This window comes from Sabethes cyaneus, chromosome 3 (assembly GCF_943734655.1).
Source record: "Sabethes cyaneus chromosome 3, idSabCyanKW18_F2, whole genome shotgun sequence".
In the NCBI taxonomy this organism is placed as follows: domain Eukaryota; kingdom Metazoa; phylum Arthropoda; class Insecta; order Diptera; family Culicidae; genus Sabethes; species Sabethes cyaneus.
In genome coordinates, this window is record NC_071355.1 from 17,607,415 (window position 1) to 17,631,753 (window position 24,339).

Here is a 24,339-nt window from a genome sequence, read left to right on the forward strand (position 1 = left end):
CAGAACACATCAATGTGTTATATTGAAACTGAAGGAAAATAATTTTTTTATTTCACTTTTAGGGGGATTAATCAAAATTCAAATTCTACCAGACGATAGAGCTTTCAATTTCAAGAAACTCTTCCAAAGGTTCGATAAACTTAAAACCAAGTTTTCCTAGTCAAAATTCTAGTGCGCACGTTTTCTTTGGTTTTGGGCTATTGTGCGCGCGAGTAACTGTGTTATAAAAGTTGGCGCGAGTGTTCGAGGGTTAATATCTTTTGACCGGTAAAACCAATTCTTACGAAATTTTGCATATATATTCGTAGTGTGAAAACCTCTCGTTTGATATTAAAATAATTGAAATTAGGTTATTTTTCTTGGTTAAAATCATTATAAATTATTGTTAATTTTGGTGTGGTGTATTGAATTACTCATAACTTTCAAACTAAACATCCAATCAAAAAACCATTCAATAGTGATCTATCCGGTTATATTACCTGCCAAATGAAACTAATAGCACGTAAATCGGTTTGGCCATCTCTGAGAAACAGGCGATCATTTGAACCTTGTCAAAACGGGTTTTTTAAGCATAACTTTTAAACCACTTGTTTGTTTTCAATAAAAATTGGCGTGAAGTTTAGCAATAGTAAGAGCTTTTATTTGGTACTAAGATCGATGAAATCGGTTATGTGGTTCCGGAGAAAATCGTGTCACGTAAGTTTCACATTTTTGCTTATAACTTTTAAACTAAAAGTCAGACCACGAAACCATTTAATAGTGATATACTAGGTAAAAATACCTTTCAAATAAAAGTTATAGCAGACGAATCGGTTCAGCCATCTCCGAGAAATAGGCGATTGAAAATTGAAGCGCACACACACACACAGACATTGCTCATTCGTCGAACCTGATCGATTGGTATATGTGACACGGCTCTCCGGGCATCAGATCGACATCGTGTTTTCCGACCAATTCCTAAACCTTTGTTATATTGTATAACAAAGGTAAAAACTTGAACTATTTACTCTAAACGTCACTTACGTTTTTGATAAGAAGAAACATGCACCTTCCAAAGAATTTGGCACCATTTAGGCTCAAGAATCATTTTTAAAAAGGGCGTATCATATGCTAATGCTAATGCTAAGAATCACTTTTAAAAAGGGCGTATAGTTAAGTACCTTTTTCACCTACTTTAACATTTCTAAAAATATTTTTCTGAATTTACTCCTGAAAAATGCCACCTTTTTCATAAAACTCAAATGTGCGACCCCTAAATCGCGGCAACCAATGTTGACGTCATATAAAAGTTTTGTTGTGACACCCTAAGCTATCATTTGAGGGGTGAGCACCCGGGTTTTCTGACATAGTGCTATTTTGGGACACTCTAATATACAGTCAAATCCAAAGACTTTTTGGACATACGTCACTTCAAAGTGCGTCAGGACAAAGGACTTCCGACAAATGTAATGTATAAGGAAAAGAAAGCTGAAAACGCCACTGAAGCTGCAGAATTATTCTCTGTGTCTTTGATAATAATCAGCGAAAAGCATACTCCAGTGCAGCCCCATCGTTAGATTCAACTTTTGCTACATTTGAATTATCGTTGCCGGATGTCCGCAATGCGATTTCGGCCCTAGATATATCTAAAAGCAGTGGACCAGATGGAATCTCAAATTCTGTGTTAAAAAATTGTATGGATGTCTTCTTAGTTCCATTACATAGTTTATTCAGTGTGTCTTTAGCAACAGGTTCATATCCAAAACTATGGAAGATATCGCACATCATACCAATTCATAAAAAAGGTTCTAAGTTACTGGTTGAAAATCATAGAGGAATTGCCATTCTCTCGGCAATACCGAAAATGTTCGAATCCATGGTTTATAAGCGTTTGTATCGCGAGATTGAACCAAAAATTCCAATTTCCGAACACGGGTTCCTTAAAGGATGCTCTACGGTAACTAATTTGGCGGAATTTGTTTCGAGAACTGTGTAATGGATGGTGGATGGGTGGCAAGTAGATACAATATACACAGATATGTCTAAGGCTTTTGACGTAATAAATATTGATGCGATCGCATCATTGTTGCCAAAGTATGGAATAGGCGGTATAAATCTGAGGTGGATAAGCGATTATCTAAACTAAAGAATCGATCGCAATATGTCAAGATTGACAAGAGCAAGTCAGCTTCATTCCCGGTCTACTCTGGCGTGCCTCAAGAAAGTCATCTAGAACCATTGCTTCTCGTCACAGTCAGGAACGAGCTTCCGGAACTTCTCCCTGGAGTTTACATCTTAATTTACGCTGACGATGTGAAGGTTTTTCTCCCGGGGAAATCTCTTAAGGACTGTCGAATTCTTCAGCATAGTGTACAACATTTCATCGGTTTTTGTAAAGCGTTCGGCCTAAAAGTTAATACGAAGAAGTGTATTCTGGTTTCATACACCCGAAAAACAATGATTATTTAATGGAAGGGGAAATAATACCAAGAAGAGACCATGTATGCGATCTTGGGGTCAGCGAGCTTAACTTCGTCCGGCATACTGAAAAGGTTGTCGCAAAAGCAAATTCCTTATTTGGCATGATCAAACGGCTCAGTGGAGAATTAAAGGATCCGCATACTATCATATCATTGTACAATGCCTTAACATCGTCGATAACATCGTCGATAACATCGTGATATTATATGTGTTGAATTGACAAAGAAGCACATTAGAGATGATCTTGGAATATGTTATGCAAATCATTTGCAATAAGTAGGTAATAACTATGTATGTAATTATCTTAAATATCGATAACGGGCAGAGCCTAACATCAGTCAAATAAATCAATAAACAGGAGAAAAATTTAACAAAATGGGAATGGGGAATGGGATGAAAAAAAAATTAAAAGAGCTACAGGGAAAACCACCCAAAGAAAATGGTAAAACTGGAGAGAAATAGACGAAAAACGGAAGCTCTATGGCAAAAAGGATAGCCAAAGCAGAAACCGCACCGTAAAATTGAAAAAGCGTAACAAAACTAGATATGAGACTACCAAAGAGAAGGGTGCGGTAGTGGTGTAGACGTATCACAGTTGACCGGCAATCGAGAGTTGGGGGATCGATTCTCACCTGCCGTTGAACAACCCAATACATTTTTGGTCTATATATCGAAGTTTTCTAGTTCATCTAATTAATCATTTTTAGCATCATACGCTTACTTCCTTTCCAAAAAAGACTTTACGTCACGGTCACGTATAGAGTCAGTTTGATGCTAATTCCCGTCGTAGTAAATCTTTATTAAATTAAGTTTTCATCATTTCTTGAATGGATATTAACAAATAGTTCAAAATTTCTTGTATTGATTTGGCTAAAACACACTTACCTTTCGATCCGTGTAAAGAGATTATTATAAACATGTTCAATAAAATTACGCCATTGGCTTTATTTTTTAATTTCGTCGTACTATTTTTAAATCTGTCCATCAAAATTTTATTTCGTCCGTACCAAAAATCCCAACAAGTGCATATACTTTTCAGCTTTTCAGCTTTCGGTTCTTATTTTTTTTTTTTTTTGTTAGATTATAGTCACTTTAACCAGCTTGGGTCATTCGTGACTTCTGCGGGGTTGGGATTTGAACCCGGGTCCTCGGCGTGAGAGGCGTGAATGCTAACCACTACGCCGGGACTGACCCCGCTTTCGGTTCTGTTTACCTTAAATTAGCTCTGGTAAAAAAACAAAGCTAGCTAGCTCAATTCTGTTACTTTCATTTCAAAGCTGAGAAAATTTTGTATTGAAAATTGCGTTTAAACCTCTCACTTTATGAGATTTAGTAACTTTTTAGAAGCAAAAAGCTTTAAAATAAGTGTTTCTCAAGGCATTTTTATCGAATTTCTCCTAGAAATGTGTGATAGGGTTTATTTCTAATTCCCGTCGTAGTAAGGAAAGCTACTCTAATTTTCATCATTTCTTAGGTGGATTTAATGAATACCCCAAAAGTTCTTGTGCTGATTTGATTCGAACACATTTACCTTCCGATCCGTGCACTTTGAATTCACTACAAAGCGATTAGTAAAGCATTTTATTGAAATTACGCAACTGACTTTATTTCTTAAATTCGTCGTACCGTTTTAAAATCCGTCCATCAAAATTTTTCATCGTCCGAACTAAAAATCACACCAATGTTTACGAAGCTAGCGCGCATGTATTTGTGTAGGACGGCATGACAAATATTATTCTGCGAAATTTCTGCTGGTCAAGCAGGTTTTCCCGGCTGCAAAATAACGACAAAGCGTTGCGTGAGTTGTTTTCATTTTATGAATGACGGAAATTGAAACGATTAGTCGACATTTTCTTCTTCGTTGCACGAAAAAACGTGGGAAATCTGGCCGCAAGGAATTCTTCAATGATAAAAAGCATTTAAATAGAACTCAGCTCACTTTGATTGATCGTGTATGATAGTCAACAAACTTAAATATTAGGGAATAACTAATTTTGCATTGGGTATCATAAAAATCGCTGATATTTTTAATAATTTATATTGGATGGGACGGGAATAAGCAATTACGACGAAGCAGCAACATACCCTACATAAAACTGATTGCTGTTATTCACCACTTTAAAGCTCTAGTAACATGAAACTTCATCACTACATCGTGTTATTATAATGTCATTGGTAAACAATAATGTCACATGATGTTGCATCATGTTGATTCAGGCATATTTTTAAATTAAATGTAACCAAACAAATACAATAAATATAACATCACATTCCGCCGTATTTCATATGAAAAAATGTTACTCAACGAAGAAACATTTTTATTTTAACAATAAGTATTGTGCTTTGCAGCTGTACCTGGATTAATCCAGATTATTTTCTATAATGCCAATGTATATGACAAAAGAAAACAGCAACATTGCAGTTGTCACTCTTTCTCTTTCTCACTCACAGCATTCGCAGTATCGCACTTTTTGTGCCAGTCGCACTTTTAGACTGCGGTGTCCAGTAAGGTGCAAAATGCGGGATACATGAAATTTTATAAAGAACGCATGTTTTTGTTTTCCCGCAAGTTTTGACAACGTGGCATAGGATTTCGTGTGAGTGCGAACAGGTTTAAAATCTCTTTTAGTATCGTAGTCGCGAATAGCTGCTTGCGTTTAGATAACGCGCATTTATGTTCCATGAAACATCTGTGTAACCATTGGTTGCACATAGGTTCACCCTCTTAAACAGTTCAATAAAGGTAACGGATACGAATTTCTATCATATTTGAATGTTTCAATTATAGTTGCGTAACCCTTCATGCAACAAAAGATGCTGCTTGGGTTTTTGGCAGCTCCCCTCACGGTTTCTTTTCGGTAATCCCTATAAAGCGATAAGTACACCCCTTTTCCCATTTGAACCTTGCTCTCTCTTTGTAAGAGACCATCTTCCCCCCCTTGCGAACCCGCTCTTTTATGTCAAAGAACACGTGCGCCCAGTTTGATAAAGAACCGTCCAGGCGTTCTGGAGTTATGGCGGAACATACAGTCACACTTTCGTTCCTCATCGTCCTCCTGTTGGCTCTCTTTTAGTCAGTTCCCCCTTCTGTCACGTTAACAATTATGCATCTATTTGCTCTCTTGCCACCCAGACGGCCTCAAGGTAAGACGCTGCGGTGGTCTAACAAGCCAGTCGTCTTATGTTCGAATTTCACCTGGAAAAGACTGTTAAAGTAAATAGGATCGTAGCACTAGCCCCGCAATTGTACTATACTCTAACAGCTGGTTGCGAAGACTGTCTGTGTTGCTCCGTTCATTACATCCTGTAGCGGCATGTTGAACAGCCCACATGAGGGACCATCACGTTGATAATGTCCCCTGCGAGGTTAGAATAGCCATGATTTTACGGTCGATAGTATCATACGCAACTTTGAAATCAATGAAAAAATTGTGCGTTGAATTCTGTATTCATGGACTTTTTGGAGGATCTGCCGCAGCGTGAATATTTGATTCTTTACTGACCGTCCTTCAGCGAACCCTTTCCACATTCTGATAAGTGCCAGTCTGCATCTTTGCCGCCAATGCAGCATTTTCCTCATCTATTACACATTTATATTTCTGCAGATTTTAAGTTATAGGGTTAATGACATGCAAAATTGCAAGTATCAAAAAAGCCGATTTTATAAATGATAGGATGTCAACAGTTCAATATATATGAGTAGCTTACTGCATCTACACGTTAAAACAGAGTAAAGAATCGAGAGACCAGGATTTTTATTTCATAGTGCAGGTGATTCCCGTGCCGAGTTATAGCTACCCCTAAGATTCAACTCTTGGATTCTCCTATAAGAATCCTGCTTCTATAAGCAAGGTATTCTGTGCGAATCCTCTGCAGAATTTCTTCACACGATTCCAATGTATGCCAATGAATCCCAGTGACTCAGCGCGAATCTTTTTGGTTCGCCCTGGTAGAGCTGCGGAAAAAGAACCCACCGTCAGTACGCCAGTACGAAGAACACGTGCTCGCCAGTCCAGAGGAGAGTGCTGACAATGACAGTGCTGGCAACCTGGTTACTGACAAAACGACGGTAGGAACCAGGTGGAAGAGTATTTCCAGACGCTGTTGAATAGAGAAGTAAACACGAAGATCAACAGGTAAGTACAGGATAAGAATTTTGTGCGACGGTCAAACTGTGGAACCACCAACCAGGAGGAGGTTAAGAGGGCAATCAGTAGCTGAAAAACGGTAAGGTTGCTGTAAAGGATAGTATCCTGGCTGAACTTCTAAAAGCGGGGAGCGAGCAGCTGTACGAAACAATTCGCCGCCTCATTGTCATGAACAGGATATGGGTGGAAAATAAATATCGGAGGAGTGGTAGATTGGCCTCATTTCCCATAATTTTAAAAACGGACATCGACTCGATAGTAAAACCTGTCGAGGCATCACGTTGCTCAATTTTGCCTCTAAGGTGCTCTCCCTATCCTGAGTTTTAGACTGAGTCCGTTAGCTGAGTTCTTCGTCGGCGAGTATTAAGCTGGTTTTCAAAGGGACGCTTCACGATGGATCAGATATTTACCCTGCGTCTAGTAACTGACGAGTTCCGGGAGTACAACTTGCAGACTCATAATCTTTTTATAGATTTCAAGGCTGCATACGATTCAATCAAAAGAAATAAGTTGTGATAGTTAACGCTAGGACATGGTTTTCCTACAGAACTAGTTACGTTGATTCGTGTGACGTTGGATGAGTAAAAATTATGAGTCAGAATAGCGGATGAGACTTCACATGCTTCTTGATTTTGCGAATGACGTCGATATCACCGAAATCAACGGTAGACAGGGAAAGAAACCTTTAGGCCATTTAAGTGGGAAATTGAGGCTTACCATTAACACCGTCAAAGAGAAAAGAATGCAAATATGCTGTTATAATGAAGATAGTACAATATGGCAGTCTGCGCTGGGCTGATCACGTGACTAGAATGCCCACCCGATGAAAGAGTAGCCAAAATTATTTTAAGCAGAGAATCAAGAAGAGGCCGTAGACTTCGGAGTAGACATCGCAGTGATAGATGTGCGCTATCGAGGATGATGCACGTTCAGCTGGTGTTCGAGGGGTTTGAACAAAGGTAGTCCAGCCAGGATTGAGTACAGGAGGACCATAATTCATTCGGCGCAGGATCGATAACGGACCGCCGCCACTGAAGTGAAGTAAGTATGGAGCTTAAGCCGACAGCTCAATACTTATGAGTAGTAAAATGACTGCGGATGAAATACTAATTCTACTTTTTAATACGTGGACAGAAAAATACCAATTTTCAACCCCCCCGTCCCCCTCCGTGGACAAGCGTGGACATTGGCTCAACCCCCACCCCCCTCCCTGTTTGTCCACGTGGACATTTTTTTTCTTATGTCAAATTTAACAAAACAGAAATGCATTGTGCTAGATTTTGTTTTCAACTTGATTTATGCAGTATTTATTGAAAAGGCTTACGTGAAAGGAAGCTCCAGTCTAAAAACCCCGACACAATGCTTACGGATTTTCAGTCGTTGCGGAAATTTGAGTTTTTCCATGGATTTTCCGCAGCGTATTAAAATTCGTGTGCAAGGTGTTAGAATCTGAATTCTTGTGATCTTGTCTACTGCAAATTATTATCGACTGCAAGAAAGTCCGTTTCAGCTTGACTTTCGCGCTCCAGAGTATCTTTGTCTAACCAAAGCACCTCAACTTGGCCGTCTACTTCAACACAACACAAGACCTCTCCGATGCGATGTGATTCATAAAATTTTCTGAAGGCGAATCCTTTTAGAAATACGTTGGCCATGGATGCCCTTGCAATTGATTTTACGGCAAAATACAATCCTCATTTGGTGCAACCGCGAACTAAATGATAAATGAGTCACGTGACTGATGAATATTCGTGGATTCCTTCGTTACCCTTATCATTTTCAAAAGGGTGCAAGGATTGTAAAACAATTATATCTTTATTACTGCATTACATCAAATGTCAGGCTCGGCAATCAACAGCTATGTGTACAAACGCAGGCTTAATCTTTTCGATAAGATTTATGTTAGATATGTGCCCTCGTAATGCTCGGTTCATGTGTTTAGGTCAACATATGCCTCAGAAAATAAAACTTTATTCGATCTCAAAAACAATCACTGATCAATGGTTAATGCTAATACATAAGTAGAATCAATTCAAGATAGCTGTTTCTAATTGCTAATAAATTCTAATTTTTGAAGGAAAAACAACTTGTCCACGTGGACATTTTCCATACCCCCTCCCCCCCTTCCGTGGACTAGCGTGGACATTTTCATACCCCCCACCCCCCTCTAAGCTGTCCACGTGGTATATGGATGGCCCCTAATATTTTCGGAGCTTGGACCCCAATAGCTCAACTTAAATGATTAAAAAGTTTAATTGAAATAGAAATTTTGGCTTAAAATTCGGGCCCCAACAGTCCCATTTGAAGCTGAATTTTCAATCATCAAATCGGTTGACTTCATAAATCATGGGGCCCCAGCAATTGAACATTCGTGAGTCGTAGAAAAAGTTTAATTGAAATAGAAATGTTGGTTTAAAGTTCGGGATCCCAACAATCCCATTTGAAGCTGAATTTTCAGTCATCAAATAATATAATTTCATAAATCATGGGCCCCAGCAATTGAACATTCGTGAGTCGTAGAAAGAGTTTAACTGATATATTTCCTCCTGCGGTGGAAAATTAAGTTAGGCCCTTTTAAGTGCCGTAAGTACTAAAAACAATATCAAATCGACGAAATACTTATTGCAAACCACGTGTTAAACCACCAGTTTACGAAAAAAAAAATGTAGAAAGTGGTCTACAAATTTCAGATAGAACATTACATGATCGTTACAGCTGCTGCTAAGCCTAATTTGAAAGTTTAAAGGGCGTAAGTGCATTTTATGGAATATCTAATATGTTAAACCTATAAATTCGACTACTATTAATGTTAGTTAGTTCCGAATAGAAAAGAACAATACAATTTGTCAAATTTCACCTTCTGGTTAGCACGTCTACTAGTTATAGTCATACTCTACTAATTGAATTGTTCCAGTAAGAGGCCTATTTCAATTATACAATTATATAGTTTCTTCATAAACCTTTCCGGAGATATAAGCAAATGAGAATAAGAGTCTTTGACAAAAACCTTCTTTCTTTAAAAAAAAGTGGTGCTCCAATCAATCGCGGGGAAAACCAATCGGGACCAAATTCAGAATTTTTGCCTTACGACCTAAAACGAACAACCTCACAAAATTTGATTCAAATCCGAGAAGGCCCATATGCTTTTTTGAAAAAAAAATACAGCTATTTGAAAAGTAACTCTTGACGAAGAAATCATGTTAATATTTTTTGAAACGATGGTTCTACAATTGATGAAGGGACGGTACGGGAAAGACATGACCAAATTTTTGGTGAAGGAGGGGAAGAGCGGAAAGAAAGGGGGGGTAATAGGTAGCTATACTTGACAAGTAGTCATTTTGACTCCTACCTTTTGTCCAATGCTGGAAGGTGCATGGGTCGAACCAAGCTATAATCTGAGATTATAACCGGATTCGAACCCACCCATCTCAGATTTTAGCTTGGTTCGACCCATGCACCTTCCAGCATTGGACAAAAGGTAGGAGTCAAAATGACTACTTGTCAAGCATAGCTACCAATACCCCCCCTTCCTTTCCGCTCTTCCCCTCATTCACCAAAAATTTTCATTTCTTTCCCGTACCGTCCCTTCATCAATTGTAGAACCATCGTTTCAAAAAATATTAATATATATGTATGACCACATTTCAAGGTCAAGACTAAAAACTAGATTAGTCTGAAGAAATCATGTTTAATAGAAAATTAATCCTTGCGTGGTATCCAACATACATCAGCAAAATTTCGTTCCAATCAAAAACAGTTGAATCAAACCAGTCTGCTATTTGAGCCGAAAATGCTCTTCAAAGATAAATTCCACTACAAAGTTCTAGCTCAACGTAATTTTAGTCGATGCAATCTAACCCTAGCTCATGATTTCATCAACAAACAAGTTTTTTTAAACCATTAGTATAGCAATTGCTCTAGTGACTTTTCAAAATAATTCGAGTGTTATTACGGGGTGCACATAAAGAAGAATTGTTTTCGTGGACAAATGGATGTTTACTCCTATCTTAACTGAAGTAATAACACTTACTGAACCCAAAAAGTAATCAAAAAATCTACGTTAAAACGATTTTAAACCATTAGCCAAGCAACTTCTGTTGTTTTACAATCCTTTTTTTATACTACAACATAAAAGCGGCTGCGCGGTAGCTCTTTCGCAATTCAATCGCACTTCACGCATGTACCGAATGCCAATTAGTCACACATAGACACAGTATTAGCATGATCAGATCATTGATCTTTTCAATTACGATCTTACATAACTGCAGTCGAAAATTATTCAATTGTTCTGATTGTTCACGCTAGTAAACTGGATGTTAAGCAGGTTTATATTTCAAACAAGCTGGTGATTGAAAATTTTATTATTCGGCGAGCTACTCACTAAAGGGTAAGTTTAAACTATAAAAAGCCGAGATGCCAACATCAATTGGTTCGTAAAAACTCGACGACCGCTTTTGCCATTAGGTCTCAACTAAAATTAAAAAAAAAAATCACAAAGAGATGTTATTAAATTCATGGCTATCGTGTGAATTGAAATTTCAAATCAAATCGCAAATTCGTCACATTATGATCGGCACTTTGTAGCCACCGAACCGGAAGTAAAATTCGATTGTACTCCCACTTTTTTGTTGATTTGTTTCCTGAGAATCGGTGCCGGCCGGCATGAAACTGTGCTGTGAGCATGACGGAGTGCAGTTTCCCAAGCGTACAACCACCGAACCTGTCTCAACCGGAGTGCGGTGGTACTGCAACACTGAATTGCATCTTAATGTTTGGACGCATCTGTCCAGCACCTGACATTGCCCGGTCGCAAGGTTGGTTAGCGAAAACCTTAATTGCACAGGTACACTGTCTCTGGTTAACTGTAATATGAGCTAATTGAAACCGTGAGAGAATAAATTAAGCTACGTAACTAAGTAAAGTAAAAATGGTGGCAAAGATTTACTAGTCATTTCAGTGGTTTGCAATTTTTCCAACGATTCTATGTTGTTGATCATTAAGAGTTGATATGAAGTGCAAAACTGAAATTTAGTGTTTTGATTGTTATGCAAAAATGGTCTGCCATGGTTGTGCTCAGAACGGTGTACGTAAGCAACAATCAGCCGGAGCAAATTAAGATTGAAAGTAAAGATCTAGCGGAGAGAAGCTCATAAAAGCAATAATTTGTACCTGGCTGTGTTTTATGACATGCTGACATCGTAGATCTACTTCACGGGTTACGACACGACAAAATTGAAGCGACCAAGCGGGAATGCCGAAATCAAACCAAGACAACTGCTGCGCTGAGCTGAGCGAAATTCCTCGCATAAAACCGAATTTCGGCGCACGGTCGGTCAGTCAGTCAGTCCGTCATTCAGCCTTCAGCATACCGCGCAAGGTGACAGACCATTCGACCCGACAAAGCGCCACACAATCATTCGATGCAGTAAATGATGACTGCACTCTCTGCCAGCAAGGTGCAACGGACAATTTAAAGTCCACGTTGGTGGCATCCAGACAGGTCGGTCGCAATCACGAACTGTGAATTGTGATGCCTCGTAATTACGAGCAAACTGACAATCAAATTTAACGGCGTGGCGCATAAAGGTTTTTTTAAAGAAGTTTGCTTTACCATCCGCTATTAGTCTACATATCTCTTGAATGGCGGATTTGCAATTATTTTCTTAACACTTTAGTCTATTGCTAACCTGGTGGCACATGTTATTTGTTTTCTTTGATTCATGTGCTGTAAAGTGAGGAGGAAAATCATAAAAGAATGCATACCCGAGTAAATGATTATAACAAACATATAACAGAAAAACATCTCAATTAGATAGAAATAACAGAACTTGTTATATTTTTGATCAGACAAAATAATGAGGCTAACAGAATTATTACAAGTTTTGCTCTTATATCAAAATTTGTTATAATTTTGTTACAGAGCAATTTCAATTTGTTCCAGCTTGCAAACGATTTGTCTCGACTAGTTTTGATTGCAATGAAGTTTTGCTAATTACAATCCCGCACCGAATCATTTTCCATGAAATATATTTTTTCGTCAAGAGTAACTTTTAAAAAGAGCGTATTTGGAAATTAGAATATTTTTTTCAAACAATTCTATCTCGAAAACTATTTATTTTATGAAAATGACGTCAAAGCAAAATTCGTTGTAAATCAAGTGTATTTTCAGTAAACAATTACACTGAAAGAAAAAGCTTTGCAAATACGCGATAAAAATCATAAATTGTGAATTATCTCAAAACATGTCTTTTTTTAAGATTTTTTAAGCGCAAATAATGCTCTAAAATCTAGTAAAGAGCTCTTTCGGAATTTTTATAATCTTTGAAAATTGACAAGTTTTTGTAAAACTAAAATAAAATCAAATTCTACGTATTATATCATATAAACTTTTTTCTTAGGTCGTTCTCAAATTATTGCAAATTTAAAATCTAAAAGTCACGTATTAGGGTAATTCAACGCGAAGTATCCGAGATGTAATCGACGGATTTGAACCAAATTTTAATCTTTTCTGTGGCTTAATCTTGCTAAAATGAACAGAAAAGTTTACAGACTCAAAAACTGAAACATAGGAGTCATTGCGTTATTTTCTTATATGGTAGGTGTTAAATCAGACCGGACCAAGCCGCAAAATTAAAAAAAAATAAGTTAATGACAGCAAACGATTGATTATTTCCTAAACTATGTTTTATTCTAATCAGATTACATAAATGTTGCAAACAGCCAAAGATATTAAATGATTTCGAATGATTGATAGCTTTAAACTACACAGCAGCAGCAAACTTTGAACGAGTTTTTCTCGAAATCACTCAGTTGGTTCAGTTTGACTTAACACCGATCATATATGGTCGTCTTTAAGTCAAACCGAACCAATTGACAAAACTCTTCGAGAAAAACGTGTTCAAAGTTTGTTGCTCTGTATGTTTAATACCTATCAATCGTTCGAAATCATCTGATAACTATAGCTGTTTGCAATATTTATGATAGTCTGATTAAAGTAAAATGCAGCTTAGAAAATTGTTGATCGCTAGCTATCATTAACTCATTTTTTGAATTTGCGACTTGGTCCAGTCTGATTTAACACCGACCATATTTAATGGCAATTCGTGCAACATTCTTATGTGTGCAACAGGGTACCTGGGTACCTTTTCAATTTTAAAATAGTTATAACTCATTCAATTTAAAACATACGTCATTGAAATTTTTCAACACCGTAAAACTCGTTGATCTTAATTAATTAAGGGTTTTTGGTGCATATCCATAAAGGGGATTAGCAATGAGAGGCACTTGAATTTTTTTTATTACGTAGCAGGGCGACAAGGGTACCCGGGTACCCATGATTTGCTATGTTTATAACTTTGGCTATCTTGAACCGATTTAGATGAAACCAGTGGCATTTGATTCGTACATTTATCTAGTTTTGATTAGTTTAAGCATTTGGCCATTATATGACATGTAGTTCTCGGGAATCGGTAATTTCGGAGCAACGTCCGGTTCAACGAGCTTTGAACTTGACATTTTGGACCCTTTTTTATTTTATTATATAAATTGGTGACTTTAGATCGCACTGACCATTCCAGAATTGGGTTTCTGTAGGGTTACAGATGACCAGTTGGGAGCCTAATCCAATATTAAAATTGGTTTAGCGGATCTTTTAAATGTTTTGAACTGATATGGCCAGTTTAGTACTGATTAATAATTTCGGAACTGGTTCCAAATGTATAACGGATGGTTCTACGTTTTGAACTGTTCTGATAATGCTAAGCATTATCTTGAATCTTGCGGTATCATCTGTGACCCCCTAGAAACCATTTTCGAAATAACCAATCAAAATACATCGAAATGTAAAAAATATCACCTACTGAATTAATTCCAAAAACTTTGATACCCATATTGCTAGGTTTTACCTCCAATCCCAGACTGGCCACCCATGACCCCACAGGAACCTACTCCGGAATGGCCAACCTGATTCATCTCATTGTATGAAATAGATCATTGTATGAATTTTTAAAGTTTTTATATCCGCATGACTGATTTTCCTGCAATACAATCAGTTCTCTACCTCACAGCGGACACTCTGTCGGAATTCCGGATTTTCGGGCCCCATATGTCTTTTAATGGCCAAATAATTCAAAACTAGATAAATCAACGAATCAAATGACACCTATTTCATCAAAATCGGTTTAAAATTGATGATGTTATAACAATATCAATTGTGCGTACCCGGGTACCCTTGTCGCCCTGCTAAAGGTGTTTTTTTATCGCATACATAACGGTTAAAGTGGCGCAACATATCAGGATTCGATTTCTTCGTCTTCTTGATTGGCTTTGGATTGAACGCTTATTTTCTATTTATAGACAGCTCGAAGCAAAAACTGACAACCCCGAATGAGCTATCGGCCAAATCATATAAGCATTTAATCTACCTTCTTTCAAGAGTAGTTCTAGCACAGAGGTTAAGACTGTTGCATTCTGTGCGATGTGTCGTGAGTTCAATCCCGGCCGAGGCCGGAACGATTTTTAAAAATGCGTGAAAGTTTTTTTCTTGTGCTATTTGTGAATGTTCCTGATAATAGTTGTACTATTTTTGGCAATTTAGCCGAAATAAAATGTCGATATAGCAGATGAAGGCAAAGAAGTTTTTGTTATATTTTAACAAAATTATAACAAAACCTGTTACAAATATCATAACAAATTTTGATATAATTTTGTTCAAAACATAACAAATTTTGTTACATTTTTGCTGCTAAGAAGTTCTGATAGAATTTTTGTTATTTTAACTACTAACGAGACCAAAATTATAGCAAATTATGTTATAAATACCGTCATAACAGAATATCATGATTTGTTATAATTTTGTTATGTTTGTCTGATCGGGTAGGCATTAGACGAGATGGATTTTCATTTTTATCAATTTCAGTTTGATATTTCGTAAGAAGCCATCAATACCGTCTAGCGGAGTGCAAGTAAAAGTGAATGTTTTTGTCGCCTTTATAGTATATCGTGGACCCCCGTTCGTTTGACCGTTTTTAATCTGAACACTTTTTAATTTGAACCCCGTTAATTTGCACAACGTGCAAATTAAAAATGGTTCAAATGTCATTCTCAATATGACATCATTTGCTTATGCAGACAATGCACATAAACACGTTTGTTTGTACTGATCTAGCGTGTTTAATCTGTTTCACATTGCGTTTTCCCAACGATTAGTGTAGAAATCCAATCGGAGAATGAAATACTCGCTGCTTTCAACTGCCAACTGAATCAAACCACCAAAACAATAACAAAGAACAGGGCAGCCAGTTCACACAAGTTCCAGCATATTTAGGGATACCAGTTGTTCAGATTAAAAACCAACCCCGTTAGTTTGTATGATGAATCGTTCAAACGAACGGGGGTCCACTGTACTAGCTGACCCGACAAACTTCGGATTGCCACAAATTAACCTGTGTTGTACATAAATCATGAATCTCGGATTATCTTTGTCGCAATCTCGAGTTTTGCAAGTTTTTGAGGAGTTCAACCATAGATGATTCATTTTGGCAGTTACGTAACTACGAAAGCTTCCCAGGTAACCAAAAGCATCACCAATGCTATTCAAATGTAGGCCAAAAAGCATTTAAGTCGCCTCAAATGCTACTTAAATGCTATTTTGACAAATTATACAGCTACTTTACTAATAACCTTCTTATAGTGCTGACAATGCTAATTTACAGCTAATTACCGACACGAAGAATTTGAATACAATTTTGGATGCCAATTTACAACACCTATGCAGTCAAAAAGAAATATACAAAAACGTGTAGTATAAAATGCCAGATACGCTGATTTGCTGCTTATGTTAATGCTTATTAGTTACCAGGAATGGGTAGTTTACTATACAAATTTGTAATTTTTCCTCACAGTAAAGTAGAAAACAACCCCCCTGTCCCCTCAGTGCATAGCCAGAAAGCGGATAGTAATATTCGCCATGATTGCACAACATTTCACTGAATATCATTTTGCGAAAAACCTTAAACGGAATGTACCATTTCACGGAAAACTTTTTTGTGGAAAGTACCATTTCGCGATCCTCTCCTTATTCGCTGTCGCTCGTTCCAGGAAACCCAGGTAGACCTAGGAAAACAAATAAACCTTGACAGTAGTGATTTCTGCGGGTAGTTGCCTTCCCAAAGTGGGCGACGCTTCCGACGGCGGGTCACCGGCAACACTCGCGACCGTCTCGTCCTGAATGATCTAGTGTTACTATAGATAGTTTTTGTGGTCTTGTTGTTGACTAATGTTTTATGGAAGAGTCTCGAACTTCTCGAGTTCGATTAGTTTTTGAGTTTCGCAAAAATTTCTGTTTTATTTGTATGAGAGTCCATATCCCCATATCACAGGGGTGAGAGGTCTCTATCATAAAATAAATTCAAGACTCAACAATCTCCCACATGCCAAATTTGGTTCCATTTGCTTGATTAGCTCTCGAGTTATGAGGAAATTTGTATTTCGTTTGTATGGGAGCTCCCCTCTTAAAAGGGGAAGGGGTCGTAATTCACCATAGAAAAAATTTCTGCCATCTAAAACTCCCACATGCCAAATTTGGTTCCATTTGATTGATTAGTTCTCGAGATAAGAGGAAATTTGCATTTCATTTGTATGGAAGGGGAGATGGGCCATAACTCGCTTTCTAAAGAAGAGAGGGGTCTCAATTCACCATAGAAAAAAATCTTGCGTCCAAAACCACTTACATGTCAAATTTGGTTCCATTTGCTTGATTAGTTCTCGAGTTATGAGGAAATTTGTATTTCGTTTGTATAGGAGCCCCCCCTCTTAAAGTGGGGAGGGGTCCTTATTTACCATAGAAAATATTCTTGCCCTCGAAAACTTTCACATGCCAAATTTTGTTCCATTTGCTTGATTAGTTCTTCAGTTATGAGGAAATGTGTATTTCATGTGTATAGGATCCCCCCTCCTAAAACGGGGAGGGGTCCCAATTCATCATAGAAAAAATTTTTGTCTCCAAAAACACCCACATGCCAAATTTGGTTCCATTTGCTTGATTAGTTCTCGAGTTATGAGGAAATTTGTATGGAAGCCCCCCCTTTTAAAGAGGAGAGGAGTTATAATTCCCCATATAAAGAGGGGAGGGGTCTCAATTTACCATAGAATAAATTTTTGTCACCGAAAACACCCACATGCCAAATTTTGTTCCACTTGCTTGATTAGTTGTCGAGTTATGCAGAAATTTGTGTTTCATTTGTATGGGAGCCCCCCCTCTTAGTGGGGGGAGGGGTTTCTAACCATCACTAAAACCTTTCCTGGCCCCAAAAAACCTCTACATGCATATTTTAATGCCGATTGGTTCAGTAGTTTTCGATTCTATAAGGAACATACGGACAGACAGACAGACAGAAATCCTTCTTTATAGGTATAGATTATAGTCAGCCGTCGCATGTTCGAATTTCGACTGAAAGAGTTAATAGGGTCGTTTTAGTAGGGGCGCTACCCAAGCAATACAGCTTGTTATAGAACAGTATAATATTACATATATCACAACTGCGCAAAAAATTAAAGTCTAATGAAACAAGAATTGAAAGAAGTATGTATCAGATTATTTCATACCAATTTAAAACGTTATTATAGCATAAGCTGCAACTTGCTCTCCCAGTAGTTTAAATATAGTAATGGAGACATAATAAAAACTGCGTGTTGACATGTTAATGCATGTTATCCCAAAAATAAATGCCTGTTATCCCAAAACATCTCAAAGCCTTAATAATAACGACATATGTTTTCAAAGTATATTTATAGTAGTCCTAAGCGACTACTTTCCACGAATATTATTTTCTAACTTGTTTTGTGTGTTACTTGGGTAACCCTGCAATTGTCCTGAACTCAAACAGCTGCGAAGTCAGTCGAGGAAAGACATCCGTCAGGGCGGGATCTATGGTATTTAGGTGGTACACCGTACGATGCGAGGCACCCGTTTCATCAGAGAGGTGCCGACAATTGCATAAAGAGATGAAAAAATTTATATTTAACCCACCCGCAACTCCACATCTAGGAGTGCTGTGGGTGAGAGTAGTGCGCTCCATAAAAACAGCTATTCTAGAAACGTACTGCGACATCCGAACGGAGCGACACAACGTAGGGTAAGGAACGAGTTAAGCAGTGTTACCTATTTTAATCAGTTGAACATAAATGATCCGAAAATGCACTTTTTTATTCATATTTTCAAAATCTTTTGTTAGGATCATCTTCACAAATCACTTAACCATACATTTGATTCACACAAACACAATTACCCAGTAAATTCCGACAAGAAATATGATGAATTAAAAATTGTTGTCCAAAAACGTACATTTTTCAGCTGCTCTTCAGCAATCGCCACCTCGCTACTAACGAATTCATCAAATTTTCAGCACTGATTACAACCACTCTGAAAGTCAAGCACTCAATTGTCACATACCATATTATTCAGTCTCTTTTTTTCTATTATCTAAGGCTTTGTCACTAGCCAAAAGTTTTATTATTTTCTAACAAAACTGAAAACAAATTCTGAATTGACGGAACCTGTTCACCACTAGCAGCAGCTGCAGCACAACTGATGAAATATCGTGTTGCCAACACACTGTTTCGGTTCTGGAAATAAGAATTTTAAGTCTGAAATTAACTGAAACCTCCTATGGTGAAAACGTGGTTCAATGCTTTCAAGAGAAATGTATGTTCATAATTAATTTTTCTTTATTAAAAACAACACAAAAGACAGCTTTTTCAATAATTTTCGAAGATTTTCTCAGTGATTTAATAAAGCAACGATGTGTTTCAATGTTATTTGCTTTGACAACACTGTTCTAAAGTTAGACCGTGTGCACTTCTATGTTTGCCTCTTTTGTTCTCCCACCATCCTTATGAACAGCGAGTGAGAGGTCAAACTCGCAGTTTCTAGAGAATGAAAGAGACGACGAATACCGTTTGCCGAACCCATCGCTTGTAATAAGGTAAAACAATCAGTGACCCGCTTAGACTGCTTAAAACTAGTTCTTTATCCTATATCGTTCTCAACTCAGCTAATCAGGAGCTTCCCACCCGCCTTTTGTTGTATGAAACACAAGGAGTGCACCAACCAGTAGTAAAGTCAGTATAGCAGCTTAGCATTTTGAGCGATAGCTAGGAATGAACAACGAATTTTTGTCACCGTTAGACTTAAATCTGCCTTCCAGTATTAGTCGGGCGACCAAAGTGGTTAGAGCCAGTAAAACCAAATCGCGCGAGCGCTAGTCGTAGCTCCAGATGAACAGATCAGGGAAGTGCAGAGTCTAGCAGCGAAAGGAACCTTCAGCGTCTTCGGTGGTTCGGGACCGCACCGGTTGGGAAAAGTTCTCTTGCATTTAGACCAATTATGGTTGTTTAATTGACTGGGAAACAAGAAGAGGTGTTTAAAAGAGAGGGAGGGGGCTCCTTCCAGGAGGGATATATAGAAAAAAAACATTGTTTAGCTTCCGTTATATGGATTTCCAGAATGACGTGACAGAAAGGGGACTAACTGACTGAGAAGGAGCCAACAGGGGGGCGGCCGGCCGGTGACGAGGAATATATGTGAGTATATAAATGTATATTCCGCCATAACTCCGGAATGTCAGAACGGTTCTTCATCAAACGTCGTTTGTCAAACACATGTTTTTTGACATAAAAGAATCAGTGCAGGGGTGTTGACAAAAGGGGAGAAGATCTCTTACAAGGAAAGGTTCAAATGGGTGAAGGGGTGCATTCCTTTTGCATTTGGAACGATAGCAGGGGTGCAAGTGGTAAGACGACAAAAAGGGATTTCTGGTGACGTTTTATTTCAATAACACGCATATTCGCAGTGAGTCAGGTAAAACAGTAGTAAAGTTGGTGGTAGAAAGACCAGAAAATAAAGTGAGAATAAAATTGTGAAAAGTTAACGTCTCGAGTATTTCTTCAGGTATTTCCGTGTTTTTCCGCGAAAACCCCAAGATAAGCGTGCCGACCCTGAAGCATTTTAAGGGGGTCTCAGCAACGCTCGCGGCTAAGGATAACCTATAACTTACAAAAGTTTTTGACCTAAATTGGAACTAAATTAGGCTTGAAATTGGTCATAGACACGAAATTTGGTACGATGTTTTACTTAAAATTAGTATAGATATATTTTGTCTTACTCTCTCACATGTGTTACCTATTTTCTGTTTCTTTTTTCGCTTTTTCAGTCCCGTTTTCCACTTGTCCCGTTCTTTTCTTTACTGTTTCATTGTCTTGCCTTCATGAAACCATGTCTTCTATTTTTTTAAATTTTCAACCTCATGGGGCTGTTAGAGAGTGGGGAAGTGGTTTCTATATGAAAACACAATTTTTATTATTAGTCTAAAGTGTAATGTTCAGTATGCAGAAAACCCGAATCAATTCGCCCTTCACGTTATCGAGAATAAAATATTTAAAATGAGGCAATCAAAATGATAACAATATTCCTTGCTACCCGGACAGCACAAGAAGGCCGGATCATGGTTTTAATTATGGTAATGGCTAATGTCGGATTTTTTGGTGTGCTTTCAGCCATAGACATAAACAGCATGGCAGGAGTATTTATTTTCACTTTTTGGGTGCGCAGAATTAGGAGCAAACATGCGCAGAATTAGGAACATGGGCAAGAAAGTGTGCAGAATTAGGCACCGTGGATAAGTTTACAAAACGAAAAATATACTCAATTTTTGGTTGATTTATAATTCCCATATTTTTTACCAGATATAACAGACCGTAGCACTACACGTTGCTGCTATCCACGTTGTTAATTTAAATCTAGAATACTTAAAATAGCGGTAGAATCATAAAAATGTCTTAACTGCGCAGAATATGGTACGTTCACGGTACTTGTTGGTTGTTTTATCCGATTATGATTTATAATAATCTGCTTTAAATTTATGCAGTTTTGGTATGCACTCGACATTTTCATTCTTTATTATCTTAACGAGCGCTTGCTTAATGGTTGCTTGATATATAATGTTTGAACAAGTTTCAAATCAAACATTCATTGTGTCCGTTTCTAACATTAGATTTAAGTAATATTACAGTAATTATATACAATGAAAAATTATATGCAATTATGTTCATGGCTCCACGGCTGTCAATGCAATGACCTCAGAGTGACGATCGCTCAAATTAATTTGCTGTTCAGAAAACTTTCACGTACATTGAGCGGTCTCGAGATACAAATAAAATAAAGGTTTTAGTAGTCGTTTAGTCAGACTAATTTTACCTCTAAATGATCGCAATTTGCAAAAAATAAATTGTTTTCATGACGATCGATGGTGTTTATTTTCAAAATAATTAATTGTTTTATTTATCTTTAACATTTTTGTCTATCGCGTTTATAGATAGAATCAAAATGTTGCAGAAACCTACTGTTACGTTGCATTGTCGCATCATTTACTCAATAGGAATAATAAAATGCTTCTTCTGAAATACAGTTTTACAGCCATGACAGAGAAGCACCCTCCGGCTGCATCGCCCACAGCCGACTATGAGGACGCACGGTCGCAGCTGCTCGACTACTTCGATGACATCTTCAAGTGCACTATCTGTCTGATCAAGCTGCAGGACCCGCACCTGTGTCCTCGCTGCTCGAAACTGTACTGCTTCGGATGCATCTCGGAGTGGTTACTGTCCGAGTCGGAGCAGCACGCGAACTGTCCTAACTGCAAGCTCGACCTTCAGTTGGACAATCTGGTGAAAGTACGCTGGTTCGAGGAGGTGGAACAGCTACAGCGCAACTGCCTTGAACCGAAACCGTCCGGCAGCAGCGGCAGCAGCAGCATCAGCAACGGCAGCAATGCCGATGCCACCGCCACCGACGCCACTAATGCCCATCATGACGGTAATAACGGTGGCGTCTCGAAGAAGGACATTTGCGCTAAACATGTAAAAAATATGAACTTTTACTGCTGCACGTGCAAGATTTGTATCTGTGACGAATGCGCCATCGCTGATGAGCACCATCTAGATCATACGTTCAAGAGCTTGGACGTGATCTACGACGGGAGTGTGCAAATTGCGGAAGAGGAGTTCGAGAAGGTTCGTCATTACATGAAAAAAATTGCGGCCCTGGTCGAAAAAGTGGACCGCAACGTGGAGCTGGTGAAAAAAGTAAAAGAAGAGAAACTGAAGGAAATTCGTGCCATCGCTGAAAGTGCAATCGAAGGGCTTGACAGGCAGGTGCGTGAGAAACTACAGAAACTTCAAGGACACAAATACGCACTGCTGGCCGAGATGCAGGACATAGAAAAATCATTGCGAACGATGGAACTAGAGCTGATGGCCTGTACTAAGTCACAGTTTATTGTGAAAAAGTCTAAACTTTTCAAAGAATGCAATAAAATTCGAATGAATCCGATCAAGGATTTCAAACAGATTCGAGTACCAGTGAGTTTGAAAATGTTGGTATTTCAGAATGTTTAACAATCAAATATTAATCAAATTTATCTCGCCTGCAGTGAAATTCCAACGATTAACGAAACGGGCATTTTCGTGATTGAAAACTTTTCCTCGTTCGACGACAACAAGGTGGCCTATTCGAACGAATTCGCCGACAATTTTGGCCACATTTGGCGCATCATGGTTTGGTGTGTGATTTCCGAAGATCAGCTTGGAATCTACATTGAACTGGTTGAGGGCCAACCCTGCCGGTAGGTTTCCGTCCGTGTGCTACAACGTACATTCTAATTGTTTTCTCATTTGGTCCGTTTTCTATTTTCTCCTTGCCGTTTCGTTCAGCATGGAGTGTCGTTTTCAACTGCTGCACACGGATGCGAAAAAGATCATTCACAAGCAGATCAAGCAATACTTTGACTGTGCCACCCAGAAAGATTGGGGCTTCCGAGATTTTATAGCCCTCAAGACGATACTCGATGAGAGCTACTTGAAGGAGGACGATTCGCTCGAGTTGCTGTATCACATTCGACCCTGCAACGGTGATTGCGAGTGATTTGAATAGGTGTATCGTAAGTTATTGGCGTGATTTTTTGTCTGCTGTTTGCTGCTTCGTCGTAATTGCATATTCTCGTCCTATCCAACATAAATTATTAAAAATATCAGCATTTTTATGACACACAATGCAAAACTAGTTATTCCCTAATATTTTAGTTTGTTGTCTATCATACGCGATCAATCAAAGTGAGCTGAGATCTATTTAAATGCTTTTTTTCATCAAAGAATTCCTAGCAGCCAAATTTCTTACGTTTTTTCGTGCGACGAAGAAGAAAATGTCGACTAATCGTTTTAATTTCCGTCATTCATAAATGAAAATAACTCACGCAAGGCATTGTGACCTGCCGAAATTTTACAGAATAACATTTGTCATGCCGTCCTACACAAAAACGTGCGCGTTAGCTTCGTAAACATTGTTGTAATTTTTAGTTCGGACGATGAAAAATTTTTAATGGACGGATCTAAAAACGGTACGACGAATTTAAGAAATAAAGTCAGTTGCGTAATTTCAATAATATGCTTTAATAATCGCTCTTCAATTTCAAAGTTCACGGGTCGGAAGATAAGTGAGTTTTAGTCAAATCAGCACAAGAACTTTTGGAGTATTCATTGAATCCATCCAACAAATGATGAAAATTAGAATGGCTTTCCTTACTACGACGGGAATTAGAAATAAACCCTACAACAAACATTTATAATTTATAGAAGCGAGGGCTATTTTAAAATTTACCGAAATTTTGCAATTAAAAAC

General features: G+C 38.1%; 1 protein-coding gene across 1 annotated transcript; it reads left to right on the forward strand.

Annotated features, from left to right (window-relative positions):
- Positions 1 to 22,082: 22,082 nt before the first annotated feature.
- Positions 22,083 to 23,586, forward strand: LOC128739320 (E3 ubiquitin-protein ligase TRIM37-like). Its single transcript, XM_053834798.1, has 3 exons — positions 22,083 to 23,038; positions 23,096 to 23,287; positions 23,376 to 23,586. The coding sequence occupies exons 1-3, from the start codon at positions 22,083 to 22,085 to the stop codon at positions 23,584 to 23,586; spliced, it is 1,359 nt and encodes a 452-aa protein (XP_053690773.1).
- The last annotated feature ends 753 nt before the right edge of the window (positions 23,587 to 24,339 follow it).